The sequence below is a fragment of the Trichomycterus rosablanca genome, chromosome 13 (assembly GCF_030014385.1).
Source record: "Trichomycterus rosablanca isolate fTriRos1 chromosome 13, fTriRos1.hap1, whole genome shotgun sequence".
NCBI lineage: Eukaryota > Metazoa > Chordata > Actinopteri > Siluriformes > Trichomycteridae > Trichomycterus > Trichomycterus rosablanca.
In genome coordinates, this window is record NC_086000.1 from 20,487,248 (window position 1) to 20,511,170 (window position 23,923).

General features: G+C 39.8%; 1 protein-coding gene across 1 annotated transcript in view; it reads left to right on the forward strand.

The window, feature by feature from the left end:
* Nucleotides 1–8,917: 8,917 nt before the first annotated feature.
* The window catches only part of akap6 (A kinase (PRKA) anchor protein 6), a 151,716-nt gene continuing 136,710 nt past the window's right edge, over nucleotides 8,918–23,923 (forward strand). Inside the window, exons 1-2 of the mRNA XM_063007486.1 lie at nucleotides 8,918–8,984; nucleotides 22,939–23,294. Coding sequence (XP_062863556.1) covers nucleotides 22,971–23,294 — 324 coding nt within the window. The 5' untranslated portion in view covers nucleotides 8,918–8,984; nucleotides 22,939–22,970. The remainder of the gene's footprint in view (nucleotides 8,985–22,938; nucleotides 23,295–23,923) is intronic.

The following is a 23,923-nucleotide window of genomic DNA, read 5'->3' on the forward strand; positions in this document are numbered from 1 at the left end:
ATTTGGACATGTTCACTGTGGGGTGTACTCACTTATGTTGCCAGCTATTTAGACATTAATGGCTGTGTGTTGAGTTATTTTCAGAAGACAGTAAATCTACACTGCTATACAAGCTGTACACTGACTACTCTAACTTATATCCAAGTTTTATTTCTATAGTGTTGTCCCATGAAAAGATATAATAAAATATTTGCAGAAATGTGAGGGGTGTACTCACTTTTGTGATACACTGTATATATATAATAATATAATATAATAATATAATATATAATAATATATTTACACACATATATACCCATATACATGCAAATACATACACATAAATACTCATGTACACATGCAAACACACACACACACACACACACATATACAGTGCCTTGCAAAAGTATTCAGCCCCCTTGAACTTTTCAACCGTTTGCCACATTTCAGGCTTTAAACATAAAGATATGAAATTGTAATTTTTTGTGAAGAATCAACAACAAGCGGGACACAATCGTGAAGTGGAACGAAATTTATTGGATATTTTAAACTTTTTTTAGAAATAAAAAACTGAAAAGTGGGGCGTGCAATATTATTCAGCCCCCTTGCGTTAATACTTTGTAGCGCCACCTTTTGCTGCGATTACAGCTGCAAGTCGCTTGGGGTATGTCTCTATTAGTTTTGCACATCGAGATACTGAAATTTTTGCCCATTCTTCCTTGCAAAACAGCTCGAGCTCAGTGAGGTTGGATGGAGAGCGTTTGTGAACAGCAGTTTTCAGCTCTTTCCACAGATTCTCGATGGGATTCAGGTCTGGACTTTGACTTGGCCATTTTAACACCTGGATAAGTTTATTTGTGAACCATTCCATTGTAGATTTTGCTTTATGTTTTGGATCATTGTCTTGTTGGAAGATAAATCACCGTCCCAGTCTCAGGTCTTTTGCAGACTGCAACAGGTTTTCTTCCAGAATGGTCCTGTATTTGGCTCCATCCATCTTCCCATCAATTTTAACCATCTTCCCTGTCCCTGCTGAAGAAAAGCAGGCCCAAACCATGATGCTGCCACCACCATGTTTGACAGTGGGGATGGTGTGTTCAGGGTGATGAGCTGTGTTGCTTTTATGCCAAACATAACGTTTTGCGTTGTGGCCAAAAAGTTCGATTTTGGTTTCATCTGACCAGAGCACCTTCTTCCACATGCTTGGTGTGTCTCCCAGGTGACTTTTTATAGATATCTTTGAGAAATGGCTTTCTTCTTGCCACTCTTCCATAAAGGCCAGATTTGTGCAGTGTACGACTGATTGTTGTCCTATGGACAGATTCTCCCACCTCAGCTGTAGATCTCTGCAGTTCATTCAGAGTGATCATGGGCCTCTTGGCTGCATCTCTGATCAGTCTTCTCCTTGTTTGAGCTGAAAGTTTAGAGGGACGGCCGGGTCTTGGTAGATTTGCAGTGGTCTGATACTCCCTTCATTTCAATATGATCGCTTGCACAGTGCTCCTTGAGATGTTTAAAGCTTGGGAAATCTTTTTGTATCCAAATTCGGCTTTAAACTTCTCCACAACAGTATCTCGGACCTGCCTGGTGTGTTCCTTGGTCTTCATGATGCTCTCTGCGCTTTAAACAGAACTCTGAGACTATCACAGAGCAGGTGCATTTATACGGAGACTTGATTACACACAGGTGGATTCTATTTATCACCATCAGTCATTTAAGTCAACATTGGATCATTCAGAGATCCTCACTGAACTTCTGGAGTGAGTTTGCTGCACTGAAAGTAAAGGGGCTGAATAATATTGCACGCCAGACTTTTCAGGTTTTTATTTCTAAAAAAAGTTTAAAATATCCAATAAATTTCGTTCCACTTCACAATTGTGTCGCACTTGTTATTGATTCTTCACAAAAAATTACAATTTCATATCTTTATGTTTAAAGCCTGAAATGTGGCAAAAGGTTGAAAAGTTTTAGGGGGCTGAATACTTTTGCAAGGCACTGTATATATACAGTGTATCACAAAAGTGAGTACACCCCTCACATTTCTGCAAATATTTTATTATATCTTTTCATGGGACAACACTATAGACATGAAACTTGGATATAACTTAGAGTAGTCAGTGTACAGCTTGTATAGCAGTGTAGATTTACTGTCTTCTGAAAATAACTCAACACACAGCCATTAATGTCTAAATAGCTGGCAACATAAGTGAGTACACCCCACAGTGAACATGTCCAAATTGTGCCCAAAGTGTCAATATTTTGTGTGACCACCATTATTATCCAGCACTGCCTTAACCCTCCTGGGCATGGAATTCACCAGAGCTGCACAGGTTGCTACTGGAATCCTCTTCCACTCCTCCATGATGACATCACGGAGCTGGTGGATGTTAGACACCTTGAACTCCTCCACCTTCCACTTGAGGATGCGCCACAGGTGCTCAATTGGGTTTAGTCCATCACCTTTACCTTCAGCTTCCTCAGCAAGGCAGTTGTCATCTTGGAGGTTGTGTTTGGGGTCGTTATCCTGTTGGAAAACTGCCATGAGGCCCAGTTTTCGAAGGGAGGGGATCATGCTCTGTTTCAGAATGTCACAGTACATGTTGGAATTCATGTTTCCCTCAATGAACTGCAGCTCCCCAGTGCCAGCAACACTCATGCAGCCCAAGACCATGATGCTACCACCACCATGCTTGACTGTAGGCAAGATACAGTTGTCTTGGTACTTCTCACCAGGGCGCCGCCACACATGCTGGACACCATCTGAGCCAAACAAGTTTATCTTGGTCTCGTCAGACCACAGGGCATTCCAGTAATCCATGTTCTTGGACTGCTTGTCTTCAGCAAACTGTTTGCGGGCTTTCTTGTGCGTCAGCTTCCTTCTGGGATGACGACCATGCAGACCGAGTTGATGCAGTGTGCGGCGTATGGTCTGAGCACTGACAGGCTGACCTCCCACGTCTTCAACCTCTGCAGCAATGCTGGCAGCACTCATGTGTCTATTTTTTAAAGCCAACCTCTGGATATGATGCCGAACACGTGGACTCAACTTCTTTGGTCGACCCTGGCGAAGCCTGTTCCGAGTGGAACCTGTCCTGGAAAACCGCTGTATGACCTTGGCCACCATGCTGTAGCTCAGTTTCAGGGTGTTAGCAATCTTCTTATAGCCCAGGCCATCTTTGTGGAGAGCAACAATTCTATTTCTCACATCCTCAGAGAGTTCTTTGCCATGAGGTGCCATGTTGAATATCCAGTGGCCAGTATGAGAGAATTGTACCCAAAACACCAAATTTAACAGCCCTGCTCCCCATTTACACCTGGGACCTTGACACATGACACCAGGGAGGGACAACGACACATTTGGGCACAATTTGGACATGTTCACTGTGGGGTGTACTCACTTATGTTGCCAGCTATATAGACATTAATGGCTGTGTTGAGTTATTTTCAGAAGACAGTAAATCTACACTGCTATACAAGTTGTACACTGACTACTCTAAGTTATATCCAAGTTTCATGTCTATAGTGTTGTCCCATGAAAAGATATAATGAAATATTTGCAGAAATGTGAGGGCTGTACTCACTTTTGTGATACACTGTATGTGCATACAAGTACATACACACATGGCTACATTAGGACCCTCAGTCTTTAGCTACAGCCAGCCGTCCCTGCCAGGTGGAGTTGTAGAGCCTAGCGTTCTCTAGGGCATACTAAGTAATAATGTTCTTATAAAATACATTTTAGTTCTTGGCTAGTTTTCTAAGACATCAACTACATTGGCAGAAGTACACCCTGTGCATGGTGTCAGACACTTCACTCATGTCACTAAAATAAGTTTTACTTAGTTACAGGAACCAGCTGTATTTTAAAATGTACAATATTTTACAATATAACCAATAAGTTGGCGGCACAGTGATGTAGTGGGTAGTGCTGTCGCCTCACAGAGGAGCCTAAAATCGATTCCCCAGCTGGGCGGCCGACGTCATTTCTGTGTGGATTTTCTATGTTCTCCCTATGTCCACCTGCAATCCAATAAATCGGACCCACTAATACCTTGACCAGGCTCAAGCAGTGGTAAAACAAACAATGAATGAATGAAAAAATAGCTGATAAGTGTAAGTGATATGAATGAATGAGTGAGTGATCCAAATATGTTCTTCGGGCCCACCATGACTCGATAAAAGCTTGTACTAAAGATAAATTAAAGACTTAAAAGCAATGTTGGATGGTTAAAAAGTAATATTTAATGGTTAAGATATATGGTTAAAAATATAGAGACTAAAAACCCACTGAGGACATATTGACTGTTAATAATACTATACTATGTTAGTATACTAATATCAATGTATGTTATTATTACTATCCCAATCTGTAGGCTTGTACAGTCTGTACTACCACATTATGCAATGTGTGAAATGAATTCCTTGGAAATTATTCACACACAACTTATTTTTTCATGACACCCGTTCTCCAAAATGTTGAAATCAGTACGGATTTATAGGAGCTGCAGTCATAATATACCTTCCAAACTGTTTTTGCAACCACCTAATCATGTATTTGCCACATTTGCTGTTAGATTTAAGGCCTCCAATGCAGCATATGCACTAGGCTGAATCAATTTTTCTTTTACCTTATTGTGATCCATTCACCATTGCATTTTCTGTCTTAATTACCGGTAATGTTTTCCTACTTATTAAGCCTGAAGCTTGGGTGAGGTAACAGTTGGCATATTTGCACACTGTTTAATTTCTCTTTCAGATGCAAACATGGGTTACCTTCTGCACATTCATTTAATAGTTATGCTTGGGTTAAATTAAATATTTCATTTTAGAGATGATGGCACCTTTCCATGTTATGGAATGTACTTTATTTTGTAGTTCAGTGTCCTAGCAATCTATTAACACTGCATGTGAAATGCATCATAAAAGTGGAGGCAGTAAACCATAAACTTTCTGTGAATCATACTAGGTGTAATTATGTAAATATATATTTTTTTCTAATCTTGTTTTTCCTATTTTTACATTTCTAACTATCATATATAATAACTTGTTAAATAACTGATTATGCAATGGTTATAACCTGCTTCTTAAAATAAGGTCATAAATCTTTGTCAACTTTATTAAAGTGGTGAGTTTATTCCTTCTCAGTTTTACAAGTATCCACACCCGATCAAGAACATACAACCGCTTTTTAATATTTCTAGTACACTGTTTTGTTAAAAATTGCAGTCGAGGGTCTTAATGTTCAGGTGGTGGACAAAATAATGGAAATACCACACAAAAAAGAAGCTTTTTTTACAATTACGTATACAGTTTATGAAAATATGAATACATCTCTATTCTTATGGGCATAGAGTAGTAGACTGTGGTCAGTCTTACAGTATTTACTAACAAGGAACTGGTAATCACCATATTAATAATCCAAATTGCTGTCTGTGTAGTTTTTAGCCAGTGGATTTTTAGTAATCCTGCATTAAACATATGGAAAAAAAACCCTCTTTTGTTAAGGTTTTTGGACAAAAAAGTATACGTATAAATTATTTAACTGAAGAAAAACAACATGTTACATTTTGACAAGACTGCTTTGACATGTTTGACTTCACCTGTAACTAAGACAGTGTATTAGACCCCTATGCACACATTTGTATTACGATCCAGACTTAGTGGTTAATTAATTAATCACTATATCACATTGCAGTAGTTTAATCATATCTATATAAATGTAAACATAAAGCTAATACATTATACATTATTGTTAAATGACTGGTGCAACCAAACTGGTATAAAGCATGGAGATTAAATAACATTAGGACTGCAAAATCATTTGATGTTTAAGCTTTAGCATTAACCTATTGGTGAAAGTGTTATGCCCTTTAAATCACAAATTACACAAAATTAGACACTTATAAAGTAAAACGTAATTTAATTAAATTAATAAATGTGGATTCTTTGTGGGGCAGAAGCTAAAACGCAATATTAGTGCCACCCAGTGGAATTAGTAGGTAAATACAACAACACAGTAAACAGCTCAGCTGCAATCTGACTTTGTTGGAAAGTTTATTCATTAATTTCCACGAAAATCTCTATTCTTTTTAGGGTCGCGGGGCACCTGCCGCCATCGGTAAACACTGGGCGCATGGGAAAAATACAGCCTGGCCAGGGTTCCAGTTCATTACAGGGCAACACACTTTTACTTACTCGGTCAGCCCTAGGGACAGATTTGACACAGGGAGGTCAAGCAAAATTACTCTCAGACAGTGACCGGAGTCAGGGATCAGACCTTGTTGTTATTTTGCATTAAACATGGCAGTTGCTCCACTGTGTGACCCTGAGACTAAAATGTATATTATTGCGCTTTAAAAAATTTATTACAGTAACACCCCACCCCCCAAATGTAAATAAAATGTACAGAATACTTTAGCTCTTTCTCTTTGCAAAGAACACAATTTAGAGCAAGTAAAATATTCCTCATCATCAGAATGAAATGTGCTGTTAGTTACAGGAGAATAAAAAAGTCAATTTTCTAGATTATAATTAGGGTACAAACTGAATTACACATCCTTGTTTACTAAAACGTTTTTTTTCACACAGATTTTATAATTGTCAATAATATTGTACAAATAATTATTATAATAACTGTACAGCACAAAACCTAGTTATATAGTTTACCCATTACATAATGGCTATGATTATAACCTTAATATACTCTTGCATAAAAACAGCTTTTTAATGTTTGATATAATACTGTTGTAAACTTTTTATTGTCAGTAAACTGTTATTGTATAATGGATAATTAACCATGTCATTACAAGTTATAAAGTTGCTAAAGTACTAAAAATGCTGTTAAAACAAGAATCTGTGAATTATCCATTCTCATCCACCATTATCTTTCTGACCAACCTCATTTTACATTGTAATTATAAACCTTCTGTATAGGTAGCCTATGAGAAGCACACTATATGGACAGAAGTATTGGCACACCTCTTCTAATTACTGGATTCATGTGTTTCAGCCACAACGATTGCTAACAGGTGTAATGAATCAATTAAATATAGGAACTTGTATGCTTCCAACCTTGCAGCAACAGTTTAGAGATGGCCCTATTCTGTTCCAGCATGACTGTGCTCCTGTGCACAAAGCATGGTTTAAAGAAACTCAAGTGGTCTGCACAGAGCCCTGACATCAGCCCCAATGAACAGCTTTGGAAAATACTGGAACATCAATTGAGGCTTTTTGACCAACATTAGTGTCCAGCCATCAACACGCTCTTTTGACTGATTGGACACAAATTACAACATACCTACTACAAAGTCTTGTGAGTAGCCTCCTCTGAAAAGAAAGATCACATAAAGGTGATTTTATTTTAATATTATTTATTTTTAAAATGGGATGTCCAACAAGCTCATGGACAGGTGTCCAAATACATGGCCATCTAGTGTATTATTTAGAATTTGATGTTTGCAACACACTCAAAAAAGTTGGAACTGAGGCATGTGTACTGCAGTATTACCCTTCCTATTAATTACACTGTTTGTTTGGGAACTGAGAACACTAATTGCACAATGAGGCCTGGTTTCTCTTGCTAAAATACCTTTGCCTTGATGGCAGCATGTGTCACTTTAAAATCCCAATATCAGCTTTCGCATCAAGTTGGCTTTTGCAACCTTTACTGATGAATGATCCTTTTTGTCTTTGTCATGTAGAACTTCTTTCTAAAAAGTTAAAATTTGGACTTTGACCACAGAACATCTTTTCATCCTTCTGAGATGAGCTTGGGCTCAGATAACTTGTTGCTGTTTATACCTAGAATTGATGTATGGCTACTGCATTTACTAATGCAGTAACAAACTACTGTATGTTAAGTGATTATGGCTTTCCAAAGTATTCCCCAAATGTATCACAGCAATATCACTGTTGCTCATGCAGTTCCCTCTAAGAGCTTGAAGGTCACACACTTTCAACAGTGGTTTCCAGCCTTGTCTTACAGGGACTGAGATTTCTCAGTATTCCCTGAATCTTTACCAAATACTATATGTGGTACATATTGTAAGACCTGTATTATTTGAATAACTCATTATTCTTTTTGAAATGATTGAAAATTCTCACAAAGGTTTGCATATAGTAGTGAGCCACAGTCCATTTTTGCTTGCAACACCTGAGCCTTTGGTGGATCCTTCTTTATACCTGATCATGATAGCTCACTTGTTACCAATTCACCTGCCTACTGTGGAATGTATCAAAATTATGTAACTTAAATATTCTTCAAAGGTTTCACTTTTATTTTTTCCCTGTCTCAACTTTGTTTTGAATATTGCACTCATCAAATTCTACAATTGCAAAATACAGTTAAGTTGGTCAGAGTATATACATACTACATTTTCTTCATCTTGTAATGTCATCAGGCAGACAGGAGTTCTACTGTCTTAAATCACATGACCTTTAAGACTTGTGTCATTAGCCTAATTTATGGTCTGCAACAGTAAAACTCCATTAACAGTGGATCCAGAATTGGTTCTTCCTGGGGGATAAGCCTTATTAAAATTAATAGCTGCTAATGCTAAGCTATGCTAACCCTTAGGTTATATAATCTTCTTCTTGACTAAATATACAATGTGAAAGAAGAGGCTGTTTCTGTTTATTTAAATGGTGACAAGCTAAAATGCAACAAAACTGTTTTGTCCTTCATTTGGCTAAATAATACTGATAAATAATTGTGATTATTTGTTTAGCCAGTATCATGCTTCCACTGATCAGACCCTGCTTTTTCTGTAGCCACGCCTACCTGAAGCACCACACTTCTTGAGCCAATCAAAGTGCATTGTGACCGCTCCATCACTTTACAGTTTCCCAGGCAACAGGGCTGCTCCTCTGAAAGGCGCTGCATCATCAGCATCCCGTGAGCTGGGCTGCTGGAGGCCGCAGTGGCTCACAGCGCACACACACACCTCCCCCACATTATCTCAGCCTGTCCTCACACCCTGCAGACAGGATGGAGTAGAGGAAGGATGGTAAGTTCCATGCTTTTCTTTTCTCTATTTGCTGTTGCTTTTGTACCATTGCTGTGACAGCAGATCTGGATGTTTGTCCAGTCTTCTACATGAGGTTACATTCTGATGCTGCAGCTTTAGCTTTAGCCTGCTTTGTTACAGAGGCCTGCAGAGACTGAAGCTCCTACATACACAAACCGCATCCATGGAGGACAGATTCAGTTGTTATGGAAGTGTATGAGTGGAGAGAGGGGGTGTTTTGAATGCTATCTTTGGCTTTAAAGATAGGGATGCGAGGTGGGATGCAGTATAGGAATGCAAGGATTGTTGAACACATGATTGTTTATGTTTGTGTGTGTGTGTCGGATCTGTGTGCATCAGTTTTTCCTCTGATGATCACTGATTCAGCATTCAGCCATGCTGCTTCTCCCGGTTGAGTGTTTAACCTAGGGATAAGTATGATTCTATTAAAAGTGCTTTACTGTTACTTCTTCTACCCTGTGACCTACCTTATGGATGGGACTAATCCAGATGTACTTGATTTGACAGAGTGCGGTGTTGCTAGGTGTGGTATGAGATGTCACCGTATCCCTGAACTGTTTACAGGCCACATGTGGGCATGCTGCAGAATGCTCTAGCTAGCTAGCTACCTCATTCTGTGGCTCTTTCTCAAGCTTAAGGGTTGTCATACAGTGTTAATTGTCAGTTTGTGTCTATGGATAGAGTTCCCTCCCTTAACTGTTCTACCCCTCCCTGTCCTGCCAGACACTTTATTATGGTGATGGATATCCATGCTTAAGAAGGTGTGATTAAATTGAAGCGTAAGATGGTCAGTGTTGAGGTTTACTGGTGAATAAATTCATCATTAGAAATCAGAGTTTACCGCATACCGATGTGTGTGGCCTCGACAACACCCTGCTACATGTCATTTAATATGAGCATTGTTTTTAGCAATCGCTAAACTTGCGCCATGTTAATCCTAAACATTATTTAGGTTAAACCCATAATGGCCATGTTACACTTTTAGATTTGTCATCATCTGAATGTTTACAAAAACAATATTTTCATTTGGACCTCTCCAGCTGTTTCAGCCATATCATCTCTTATTTGAGGTGTTGAGTGCAGCTATCTGTGAACCATTACTCACACATTACGAAAGCACGTCAGGGTGGGGCTCTGGACAACTAGCCAGTTAGCCTTGAGCATAATCAATCCTATTTCTAAACAAATAGTCATGCGAAACAGTTTACTTGCTAGGTTGAGAATTTATTATAACCTTAAGATTAGGAAACTAGCGATCTCTGATTAGCATCATCCTTTAGCTGTCTGCTCCGATATTCAGTTCCACTGCCCATGGACAATGCTTTTGACAGTGGACAGGAGTTAGCATGGACTCTACAACTGGCCTGCAACTACGCAGCTGCATACACATTGGATACACTATGTGTTGTGACACATTAACATCTGCCACATGAGCCACAGTAGCTCTCAGCTAGGAACACACGCGAGACAGATCTTTACATACAACAACACACAAACACACAAACACACACACACACACACACACACACACACACACACATCCACACACACACAGACAGACTAGTTGTAGCATCTTCTACTTTATAGTTTGGGAGGTTGGATGTCATGGCCAAGAGCAATTAGCTGACTTATTAAATTAAATTATGTCTTTGAATGTGGAAAATAAAATCAGGCATCCTGTGTTGTCATGTACAAGTAAACATAATACAGTACTTCAATGTAGTAGTGAAGTAAATAACAGGAACATCTCTTAAATAGTGTAATGCCATATTTAGAATCCTGCTTTTAATATTAGTAAAGCTTTTAATAATAGTAAGTCCTACAAAAGTGTGGCTTGCTGGGTAGCACTGTTGCCTCACAACAAAAAGGTCTTGGGTTTGACTCCTATGTAGCGTTTGCATGTTCTCCCCGTTTCTGCGAGTTCCCTCTGGGAGCTCCAGTTTTCTCCCACAGTCCAAAGACATGCAAGTCAGGAATTGGAGATACAAAATTGTCCATGACTGTTTGACATTAAAGACCTGAACTGATCAATCTTGTGCAGCCAGTAACTACCTGTACTGTCATGAATGTAACCAAAGTGCGTAAAACATGACGTTAAAATCCCAATTAATAAATAAATATTAGTCAGCAACATTTAAAAATGTTTTAGATTTTTGATTAAGTTTTAAATAAGGCACTATGGTTTTTGCTAGGTCTGGTGTTATTTTAGATATATCAGTCCTCTCCTACTTACCTTCCAAAGAAATCTGATAAATCATAAAAAGAGAATTATTCAAACAACATTGAAAAAAGCAAGAAAATACATTTTAGAGCTTTACCTAATAGTTTGGGTTTGCTGTTTAGACTACAACTGTCACGATACCAAAATCTACTCAAAACCTATACCAGTATTTATTTATTAGGATTTTAACGTCATGTTTTACACACTTTGGTTACATTCATGACAGAAAAGGTAGTGTCTCGTTACACAAGTTTAATCAGAACACAGGTCTCCAATTCACCTCACTTGCATGTCTTTGGACTTTTGGGAGGAAACCGGAGCTCCCGGACGTAACCCACACAGACACAGGGAGAACATGCAAACTCCACACAGAAAGGACCCGGACTGCCCCACCCGGGGATCGAACCCAGGATCTTCTTGCTGTGAGGCGACAGTGCTACCCACCTAGCCACCGTGCCACCCCAACCAATACCAGTGAAATATTCTTAATAGCTCTTGATACATGTTTAATACCACAGCAAAGGCAAAATACCATTAAACATGTGCCTTTAATACTAAAGTATATTAACTGTGTAAATATTATCATACATAACAAACACCAGCATGTTCGTAAACTATGCAAACAGGGCTTTAAGTGATTATCAGAAATTAAAGTATTAAAGTATAAACAAGCATATCTTGTAACAGTTCTCTCTACTTATGCCTAGTTCACACTACACGACTTTTGCCCAGATTTTCGCTCGGCTCTCAGTCGCTATGTGTGAACTACCCAACAACTCGATCCGACTGGCTCGCCGAGTGATCGCAGAGCGCTCGCTGAGTGAAACGAGATTTCTAGCATGTCAGATATTTCAATCTGAGTTGCACAACTGGCAATGAGTGCTATGTCGAACAGCCAATGAGAACGCAGGATACAGTGTGAGGGGAAACACATGGGAGGAGTATAAAAGGTTGTACAGGGGCTTAATATAGTTTAAATCAGAATACATCAGCACACACTAGTTTTACAGTATTTCTGACCTTATTGTTCTCTACAAAACATAACACCAACATTGCAAAAATATTTATTAACCTCCAACTCTAGACCTGCTACACTGGGCTATACTACTAGAACTATAGAACAATCCAAACCAAATCCACTCAGATTCATTTATTTTTTCTCCTTGATTTAACGCTGCACATCAGCGCACAAACTTTGATCACTCGCTACTTGTTGGCATGTATTTTTGGACGTGGTATCATTAAACCCCTTGTCATTTCTCACGTTTGTTTTCGTGACAAAATGATATTTGGGAGAGCAGAGAAGCTCGCCTGCGATTCCAGTTGGTGATAGATCATGTAGTGTGAAACTTCCTATTGCCGATCAGTCGTGTAGTGTGAAATATACAGCGACCCGGCAAATCAGAAAGTCGTGTAGTGTGAACTTGGCATTAGTTGGTTTTTACTGGCATTATAAGTTACTCCCAGCACTAGGGGTCACACTAGGGGTCACTGGAAGTTATGGACTACTTGTAGACACAAAAAAGATCTTTGGAGTTTGTTAGCATAGCACAGTTTAGCAGGCTGCTGAGTTATTTTACAAACCCTATTTTTGGAAAAGTTGTGACATTTTATAAAATGCAGTAAAAACAAGAATATGTGATTAGTTCATTTACTTGAACATTTATTTAACTAACAAAAGCAAAAAATTCCATGCTATGGGGGTGTGTCAGTGCCCACAGAATGGGTGATTGGCTAAGTGATGGTGTTACTGACACAGAGACGTATACTGGGATTTTAGAATGACATATGCTACCAACAGTGTGATTTTTTTTTTTTTTTTTTTTTTTTTTTTTTTTTTTTTTTTTTTTTTTTCCATTCCATGGTTACCAAGTCCATGGTTATTTCAGCAAGACAATGCCAGGCCACATTCTGCATACGCTACAACAGTGTGGTTTTTTAGACACACGGTGCATCTGCTTGACTGCCTGCAGTTCAGATCTGTCTCTTATTAAAAATGTATGGCGCATCATGAAGAGGGGGGTCAGACAGCGGTGAGCATGGACTGTTGAGCAGCTCCAGTCTTGTATCAAGCAAGAATAGGTAAAAAAAAATTTTAGTGCCCAAATTATTAAAAAGTATAACTAATAGTAGAGGTGAAATGCAGTGGTGTTCTCAAGTTTACTTGCTACTTTTTAAATGGAACTCTGGCTGTTGTGCAGTATATAAATGCCCCTGTAGGGGATTTGGTTTAATTAGATGTGTGTACTGTATACTACATGTGCTGTGTTCTAAGACATGCTGAAGCAACACAGAAGACATTCTGCCTCTTCTCCATTCCCTATTTTAACTGTTCCTGAATTATTAATGATTAACTAATACCTTTTAGACCAAGCCTGCATCTGATTTGTTTGGCAGTTTAGTGCTTAGACTCTGCTGAGGGTTTTTTTTCCTTTCACTGAATGACAAACACATATTGGAGGTTTAGAATATACATAAAGCTACTTGGGTAATTAATGTAGTGTTGTTGAGACTTATTTAATTTAATTCACCCTTGTTTTTGATTATGATGGACTACAAGGCCTTCTCTGTGCACTTTATGATTTCACTTATTAGACCAAGTCATAAGCATTACACTGGGAAAGTCTAGAAAGTTCTGTTACAGATCCCAACACACAGATCATAGAGCAGTAGATTACAAGTCAGGAATGGCACTGAAGGAATTTACAAACAATTTCAGGTCCCAAGATATTACATACAAGCAATTGTCCATAGCTGTGACATAGAACAGCTTTTTTTGAGCTACGGTTTTAAGGAAAATCTAAACTGCCACTTTCACCTCCTTGTTTCTACACACACTGTCCATTGTATTAGCTCCACTTACCATATAGAAGCACTTTGTTGTTCTACAATTACTGACTGTAGTCCATCTGTTTCTCTACATACTTTTTTTAGCCAGCTTTCACCCTGTTCTTCAATGGTCAGGACCCCCACAGGACCACTACAGAGTAGGTATTATTTGGGTGGTGGATCATTCTCAGCACTGCAGTGACACTGACATGGTGGTTGTGTTAGTGTGTGTTATGCTGGTATGAGTGGATAAGACACAGCAGCGCTAATGGAGTTTTTTTAACACCCCACTGTCACTGCTGGACTGAGAATAGTCCACCAACCAAAAATATCCAGCCAACAGCACCCTGTAGGTAGCGTCCTGTGACCACTGATGTCTAGAAGGTCTAGAAGTTGACCAACTTAAACAGCAGCAATAGATAAGCGATCGTCTCTGACTTTACATCTACAAGGTGGACCAACTAGGTAGGAGTGTCTAACAGAGTGGACAGTGAGTGGACACTGTATTTAAAAAGTCCAGCAGCACTGCTGTGTCTGATCCACTCATACCAGCACAACACACACTAACACACCACCACCATGTCATTGTCACTGTGATCCACCACCTAAATAATACCTACTCTGTGGTGGTCCTGACCATTGAAGAACAGGTGAAAGCAGGTTAAAAAAGTATGTAGAGAAACAGATGGACTACAGTCAGTAATTGTAGAACTACAAAGTGCTTCTATATGGTAAGTGGAGCCGATAAGATGGACAGTGAGTGTAGAAACAAGGAGGTGGTTTTAATGTTATGGCTGATCAGTGTGTATATATATATATATATATATATATATATACAGTGCCATCAGAAAGTATTCACACCCCTTCACTTTTTCCACATTTTGTTACGTTACAGACATATTCGAAATCCGAAATCCGATTTGTTTCATAAATCTTTTAAAAATGTAAACATAATTTAAACATTTAAACATAATAGGTACATAAGTATTTACACCCTTTGCTATGACACTCAGGTGCATCCAGTTTACACTGATCATCCTTGAGATGCTTCTACAACTTGATTGGAGACCACCTGTGGTAAATTCAGTTGATTGAACATAATTTGGAATGGCACACACTTGTCTATAAAAGGTCTCACAGTTGACAGTGCATATCAGAGCAGAAACCAAGCAATGAAGTCAAAGGAATTGTCTTTAGACCTCCGAGACCAGATTGTGTCAAGGCACAAATCTGGGGAAGGATACAAAAAATTTCGGCAGCATTGAAGTTCCCGAAAAGCACTGTGGTCTCCATTATTCGGAAATGGAAGAAGTTTGGAACCACCAGAACCCTCCCTAGATCTGGCCGCCTGACCAAACTGAGTAATCGGGGAAGAAATGCCTTGGTCAGAGAGGTGACCAAGAACCCAATGGTCACTAAGGCAGAGCTCCAGTGTTCCCTTGTGGAGATAGGACAACCATCCAGTAGGTGAACCATTGCTAACACACTCCACCAATCAGGCCTTTATGGTAGAGTGGCCAGATGGAAGCCACTCCTCACTAAAAGGCACATGGCAGCTCGCTTAAGGATTCTAAGACCAGAGGAATCAAAATTCCCTGGTCTGATGAAACCAAAATAGAACTTTTTGGCCTGAACTACAAGCGTCATGTCTGGAGAAAAACAGGCACTGCTCATCGCCTGGCTAACACCATCCCTACTGTCAGGCATGGTGGTGGCAGCATCATGCTGTGGGGATGTTTTTCTGCGGCAGGAACTGGGCGACTAGTCCACATAGAGGGTAAGATGACAGCAGCCAAATATAACCTGCTCAAGAGTGCTCTAAAACTCCGACTAGGGTGACGACAATGACCCAAAGCACACAGCCAAGATACCAAAGGAGTGGCTTCAGGAGCAGTCTGTGAATGTCCTTGAGTGGCCCAGCCAGAGCCCGGACTTGAATCCAATTGAACATCTCTGGAAAGACCTAAAAATGGCTGTCTACAGACGCTGTCCATCCAACCTGACTGAGCTTGAGAGGATCTGCAGAGAAGAATGAGAGAAAATGCCCAAAAACAGGTGTGCCAAGCTTGTACAGACATACCCAAGAAGATTTGAGGCTGTGATTGCTGCCAAAGGTGCTTCAACAAAATATTAAGCCATGGGTGTAAATACTTATGTACCTATTATGTTTACATTTGTAATAAATTTACAAAAATGTCTAAAAACTAAAAACATGTTTTCACTTTGTCATTATGGGCTATTTCATGTAGAATTTTTAAAAGAAAACTATACTCATATCGGTTTTCAAATATATATATATTAGGGCTGTCAAACGATTAAAATTTTTAATCGCGATTAAGCTCAGAATTTTATATAGTTAATCGCGATTAATCACATTAAAAAAATGTGTAAATGTTATAGAAAACAAGGATTTTTAAGTGAAATGTTACAATTAAAATGGTGAACACATTTTATGCTAAATGTACTTATGTTAAAAACTGCTGGGACAAGAGAAAACTGTAAGGGAGTTTTATGCACTCACATACTAGGCAGTAATACTATCCAGCAGAGACCCTTCACTTCGTATACATGTCAGATTGTAGGTTAAAATTTCTCCATCAGCAAACATTGTAGATCAGCGGTGCTTTAGGTGGGATAAGGAGTAGTTATTGTAACAGACTTTTCTGTGGTTGTATCGTGACAATGGTTTGATGGACGTTTCTACAAGAAGTGAGTGTGTTTTGACCCTTTGGGGCTTCCATAGTTCATGGAATAGCATGCTTGGCTAACGACTAGCTGTCCGCTATTCGGTACCGTAACAGAAAAAGTAATAAAAGTGTTCTGCTCCCGACAACTTGTAAATATACCATGTATTTATTTCTTTATTAAGAAAGTGCATCACTACGACGCTCGTTTACATTTGAGAAACGCTGTCTTAATGCGTTATCGCGTTAACTTCGACAGCCCTAATATGTACAGTGTATCACAAAAGTGAGTACACCCCTCACATTTCTGCAGATGTTTAAGTATATCTTTTCATGGGACAACACTGACAAAATGACACTTTGACACAATGAAAAGTAGTCTGTGTGCAGCTTATATAACAGTGTAAATTTATTCTTCCCTCAAAATAACTCAATATACAGCCATTAATGTCTAAACCACCGGCAACAAAAGTGAGTACACCCCTAAGAGACTACACCCCTAAATGTCCAAATTGAGCACTGCTTGTCATTTTCCCTCCAAAATGTCATGTGATTTGTTAGTGTTACTAGGTCTCAGGTGTGCATCGGGAGCAGGTGTGTTCAATTTAGTAGTACAGCTCTCACACTCTCTCATACTGGTCACTGAAAGTTCCAACATGGCACCTCATGGCAAAGAACTCACTGAGGATCTTAAAAGACGAATTGTTGCGCTACATGAAGATGGCCAAGGCTACAAGAAGATTGCCAACACCCTGAAACTGAGCTGCAGCACAGTGGCCAAGATCATCCAGCGTTTTAAAAGAGCAGGGTCCACTCAGAACCGACCTCGCGTTGGTCGTCCAAAGAAGCTGAGTGCACGTGCTCAGCGTCACATCCAACTGCTGTCTTTGAAAGATAGGCGCAGGAGTGCTGTCAGCATTGCTGCAGAGATTGAAAACGTGGGGGGTCAGCCTGTCAGTGCTCAGACCATACGCCGCACACTACATCAAATTGGTCTGCATGGCTGTCACCCCAGAAGGAAGCCTCTTCTGAAGTCTCTACACAAGAAAGCCCGCAAACAGTTTGCTGAAGACATGTCAACAAAGGACATGGATTACTGGAACCATGTCCTATGGTCTGATGAGACCAAGATTAATTTGTTTGGTTCAGATGGTCTCAAGCATGTGTGGCGGCAATCAGGTGAGGAGTACAAAGATAAGTGTGTCATGCCTACAGTCAAGCATGGTGGTGGGAATGCCATGGTCTGGGGCTGCATGAGTGCAGCAGGTGTTGGGGAGTTACATTTCATTGAGGGACACATGAACTCCAATATGTACTGTGAAATACTGAAGCAGAGCATGATCCCCTCCCTCCGGAAACTGGGTCGCAGGGCAGTGTTCCAGCATGATAATGACCCCAAACACACCTCTAAGACGACCACTGCTTTATTGAAGAGGCTGAGGGTAAAGGTGATGGACTGGCCAAGCATGTCTCCAGACCTAAACCCAATAGAACATCTTTGGGGCATCCTCAAGCGGAAGGTGGAGGAGCGCAAAGTCTCGAATATCCGCCAGCTCCGTGATGTCGTCATGGAGGAGTGGAAAAGCATTCCAGTGGCAACCTGTGAAGCTCTGGTAAACTCCATGCCCAGGAGAGTTAAGGCAGTTCTGGGAAATAATGGTGGCCACACAAAATATTGACACTTCAGGAACTTTCACTAAGGGGTGTACTCACTTTTGTTGCCGGTGGTTTAGACATTAATGGCTGTATATTGAGTTATTTTGAGGGAAGAATAAATTTACACTGTTATATAAGCTGCACACAGACTACTTTTCATTGTGTCAAAGTGTCATTTTGTCAGTGTTGTCCCATGAAAAGATATACTTAAATATCTGCAGAAATGTGAGGGGTGTACTCACTTTTGTGATACACTGTATGTATGTATGGATGTATGTATTGATGTATGTATTGATGTATGTATGATGTATGTATACACACATACACACATATACACATATACACACATATATATAGATATATATAGATATACGTATATATATACACATACATACATATATACATATATATATATATATATATACATATACAGTATGTGTGTGTTTTTTTCTTACTGTCCTAACTTTTAGTATGTTTGTACTTTTGTATAGGGTGCAGAGAATTCATCATCTACGGTCAATTGTTCATAAGAAATTGAAAGTCTTGCCAAAAAGTAAAATGGCTATTTATAAAACAGATAGTTCCGGTCCTAAAATCTGATTGGCTGAGCCGCGTTCGAAGCCGTTGTAAAATCCCCGATAAACGCACACCTATGACCACCTCACATCATTCCATATTAATACACCACTGAAAAGAAAAAGTTAATGTTATTTTCACTATTGTTGCCTAGCAACACTGTTAATCGAACTACCTTGCGTCGCGGAAGAACGCTTTATTGTAAGTTTATACACAATAAATACATTTATGAATTAAACATTGTTGTATTTATTATATTTTATGTTTACCACTGTTTTATAAAAGCAATAAGCCACTCGAGACCGTGCGTTACTGCTATGATTTTAGCACGGGGAAAGAAGTTTTAGGCACTCCGCTTCGCGTCATGCCAAAAACGTCATCCCCGTGCTAAAATCACAGTAACTTTTGTGATTAACTTGCTTTAATAAAAGGTTTACACCACCAAATTACCACCGGAAGTGTGTTCCAGTTGTTCAGTCACAGGGAAAAGTGGCAGAAAAGTTAAAAGCTTACATACACTTGTGAGGATCGTATTGCAATTAAGTAATTTGATCTAATTCAGTAATAAATAAATGAAATAATTATCATATTTTACTACCACTTTAACCTGGTCAGGGTCATGATGGGCTTGGTTTTCCCAAATTCGCTGGCTGCAGTGCGTGACACACCTTAAATGCTAGTCCATCATGGGGACTTAGCCATCCCCTCAGACATAGCCAATCATGTCTGTTTGTATATGCCAACCAGCCAATTCGAACCCTGGATCCAAGCGCTAGTTGGCTAGCGTAATTTACCACTTGAGGGCCTGATTCAATTAAACAAATGCAAAAATGCAATTAATCTTTTCGTCTTAAATACTAAGTCAATGACTGTACGTATTAGCCACCCTCCACGAACGACCTCAATCTATTATTTTGTGTTTTGAGACATTTATTATTTTCTTTTTTAATAGGAATCAGAGCAGCAACAAATAATTCAGGACATGTTGTGTTAAAGCCCAATCAAGAAGAATCCTCCCATTGTTTTCCAGCAGAATTCTCTCAAGACCTCCATGTTATTTGCCTCTGGCTAGTATACTTTGGTTACCCATTTTATTCCTCTATGGTAGTTAGACATAGTTTACAGTACATACACTTACAGTTTGCAGCATAGACCAGTATACACACAGTGCAGTGCTCTGGTAACGGCCCACATGCATCATGATGATGCCAGTCATGCTAAACCACTCTATGGCAGGAAATAGGTTTTAAACGCAGTTACAGGCCTCCTGGTGTTACAGGATTATTGGGAGGCTCCTCCCATCACAACCTCCTCTTTTTATTCAGCTGTATTGAGTCTGTCTCCTATGACTTGTCTAAGTTATCAAAGCCAGCTTGCAATATGATAGGCTTTTATAAAGAGCACACACACGGGCGTGCCCTGCTATAGACCAGTTTTACTGCAGAAAATCTGCCTGTGTTGTTGATTACCAGTTTACCTGTTTATTTCCATTAAGCCCACACGGTCATCTGACATCTGACCTTTTAACCTTCTGACAGACGTTTCATTAAACATGAAGCTTGTTCTTGGTTAAAGTCAGGGCTCTGTTCAGGCCTCTGGTGTTCATCCACACCAAATTCAAACCTGGAATACCTTAACTCATGTTAAGGTCATGTGTATGTTCCTTTCATCCATTCATTCATTCATTGCCTATCATTGCTTAATCCTATTCAGGGTGGTTGTGTGCCTAAATCAATGGGTGAAAGGCAGAAAACACCCCGAACCGATTGTCAGTCCATCACAGGGCAAACACACTTGCACACACATTCACACAGCCATCTATACCTCGTGAAATTTAGTATCTCCAATTAACCTGACTGCATATCTTTGGACTGTGGGAGGAAACCGGAACACCTGGAGGAAACCCACGCAGACACTGGAAGAACATGCAAACTCCACACAGAAAGGACACTTGGGAACTAAACCCAGGATCTTCTTGCTGGGAGGCAACAGTGCTATCCACCAAGCCGCTTTAATCTTCCTCTATGTTTACTGAAATCTACTCACATTTCTATCTCTTGCATTTAAGAAGGGCATTAATCCTCCAAAGAGCACAAAGAGGGGTTTGACTTTGGCTATGCGGGAGTTGAAAATGCTAGCAGGGCCCAGTGGTTATGATGGCACCAAACATGATCCAGTTTATTTATCTTCAGGTTATCAATTAGCCCACTTATGCCTCACGTTTCTTCATTTTTAATAACTCTAGTAATCTGTCTATTTGTTAGTCTGGCTTATTGAATTTAAATCTGACATTTAGCAAATACTTTTGTCCAAGTGACTTACAATTGTGAATACAGTTCAATACAATTTAAGCAATGGCCATGTTAAGGGCCTTGCTCATGGGCCCAAATGTGTTAGTGGTGGGTTTTAAACCAGCAACCTTTTGAACAATAGTCCAGAAAATTAACAGCTGAGCTACTGCTCATATCACATTTTTCTAATAAATGCACAGCAAACATAAACCAGTAATGTGGTTGAAAACCAGTATAGCTGAGAATGATATTAAGGATTTTCAGATCAGTAATTGATGGACAAGAGCTGTAGCACTTGTCGTAACTGCTGAATGAATCAAGTGTTCTTTCTAGTAAGTGATCTCACTCCTATCCCTGTACGTCATTCTGACACACAGTGGAAGTGTTAGTCATCTGAAGAATCCTTAAATCATTCTCTTCCTCTCTCCTCTTTCTCTTAGAGATGTTTGGTTATGCACTGTTTTCTAGAACAATGTGAGGTCAGCTCTATAACTTCGCTTACACTTAAAAAAAGCAGTTTTTCTGTAAGTGCACTGATTTTGATTTTCCTTCATGAGAAACAGACTTAGCTTTTTATTCCCATCTGTAGTACATCTCTCTCTCACACATGTGGGTAGGAGCAGTGCCACGCTGTGGCTGTCACTCACTCAGCATGGCAGTGAAAGGCAAATGCTGGAATAAAAAGACAATTTCACTCTCTCGAGAATGAATGGGTTGAAGCTTTTTAACCAGCTGGAATATCCAGGGTTTCTTTTAAGGCTGGAAAGATCGGTATGTCCTTAAAGCTTTAATTCTGTTAGGTCCTGCTGTGTGTAACAGAACTCATATTACACATTCTTTTGATAATATGATAAAATATAGAGTATCAAGAAAAATTTAATTATTGTTCCTGATAGATCGATTCATGTAAAAGAGCTTTGTGTTCTGAATTGTTAGTCAGCCTGCATGTTGTTCTTTTGTTTTGTTTTCGGTACAGTGGTAGCCTAGTGGCTAGAGCTTTGGGCTATTGATTGAAAGGTTGAGAGTCCAAAGAGTAGAAATTTTATTTCTACTTTGTTCATGTTTCAATGGCCATGTAACTCATACCATACCAGAGTACCCTGGCTGGATTTGGTTACACTCACTTAAACCTTGAGAGGAACCAGACTCAGCAGGGACACATCCTCTTTGGGTGGCCTAGAGGATGCTTTTAACTTTGTATCAACAGTTTGCGAAGGAAGCAAGGTCCATAAAAACATGGTTTGAAAAGTTTTGTGTGAAGGAAGTCTAAAGACCTGCACATCGCCTGAACCTTAACCCCAACTGAACACCTTTACAATTAATCGGTCCCCCCAATTCAATGTCACTGCCTGACCTTTCATTTTCACAGCCTCATTCCAAGATGTGGAAAGCCTTCCCAGAAGAATAAAGGTTGTTATAGCACTTGTGTAGTGGACAAATGTATAAAATTCACATTCTTGAATTTGTATCTCCTGCAGTAAAAAGTTCAGTTCATTTTGAACGTGTCATCTATGCTATTGGGTCATAACGGGGAGTTCTGATGGATTTGTATCCTAAATTACTTGCATTATTGATGCATTTATTATTCCTACTCTAGCTTTTTAAATTTACTTATCTATTTGCTTCTGTCATTTAACACCCCACCCCCTTTTCCACTCTCTTTCTTCACTTCACAGCCCCAATCATAAGGATCTAGCACATCTTCGCCATGAGTATAGCCGTGTCTCCAGTGGCCAGTGAGGCTGCCTCTCCTATGATCACCTCAGTCACACCCACCTTGGAGTCCAGCACTAAGGAAGACCCATGTAGGCCTGGTGGGAGCGAAGATGGAGTTCTTCAGAGCCCAGATCGTCGGCAGAGTTATAAGAAACCCCCTCCACTGCACACAGGAGCCGACTGGAAGGTGGTGCTGCACCTACCTGAGATCGAGACCTGGCTGAGAAACACAGCAGAGAGAGTGAGAGAGCTCACCCAATCAGTACAGCAGGACAGCCTAAACAGACATGTGGATGCTCATCTGGTGCAGCTCAAGGTAGGAGATGCTGTTTAAAAGCCCAGATTTTACTACCCCTTGTGATGTCATGGTTTTTATACGTTTTGAAGCCTAGGAACACCCATTCTAATGATGAAATAATTATAAAAATGATATGCTTCCAACTTTGCAGCAACAGTTTAGGGAAGGCCCTTTCCTGTTCCAGCATGACTGTGGCACTGTGCACAAAGCAATGTCTATACAGACTTTTTAGCAATAATGGCTTGGGTTGTGTGGATGTGTGGATTTCCTCTGGGTGCTCCGGTTGCCTCCCAGAAGTTCAAAGACATGCAGTCAGGCCAATTGGAGCTACTAAAATTGTTACTAAAAGTGTGTGTGAATGTGTGTGTGTGTGTATCTGGCCTGTGATGGGGGTGTATCTGGGGTGTTCCCTGCCTTTCGCCCAATGATTCTGACCCACCCTGACCCTGAATATGATAAAGTGGTGGTAAAACATACAATAAATGAATGAATGTTTGATAGGAGATTTTAGCTGCGCAATAGTCCATGGTGGTCATCGTCTGATTCTCCTTATGATGTGCCATACATTTTCAATAGATGTCAGGCTGCAGGCAGGCCGGTCAAGCGACACACTTTTTGTCTATGAAGCCACACTCTTGAGTACTGTA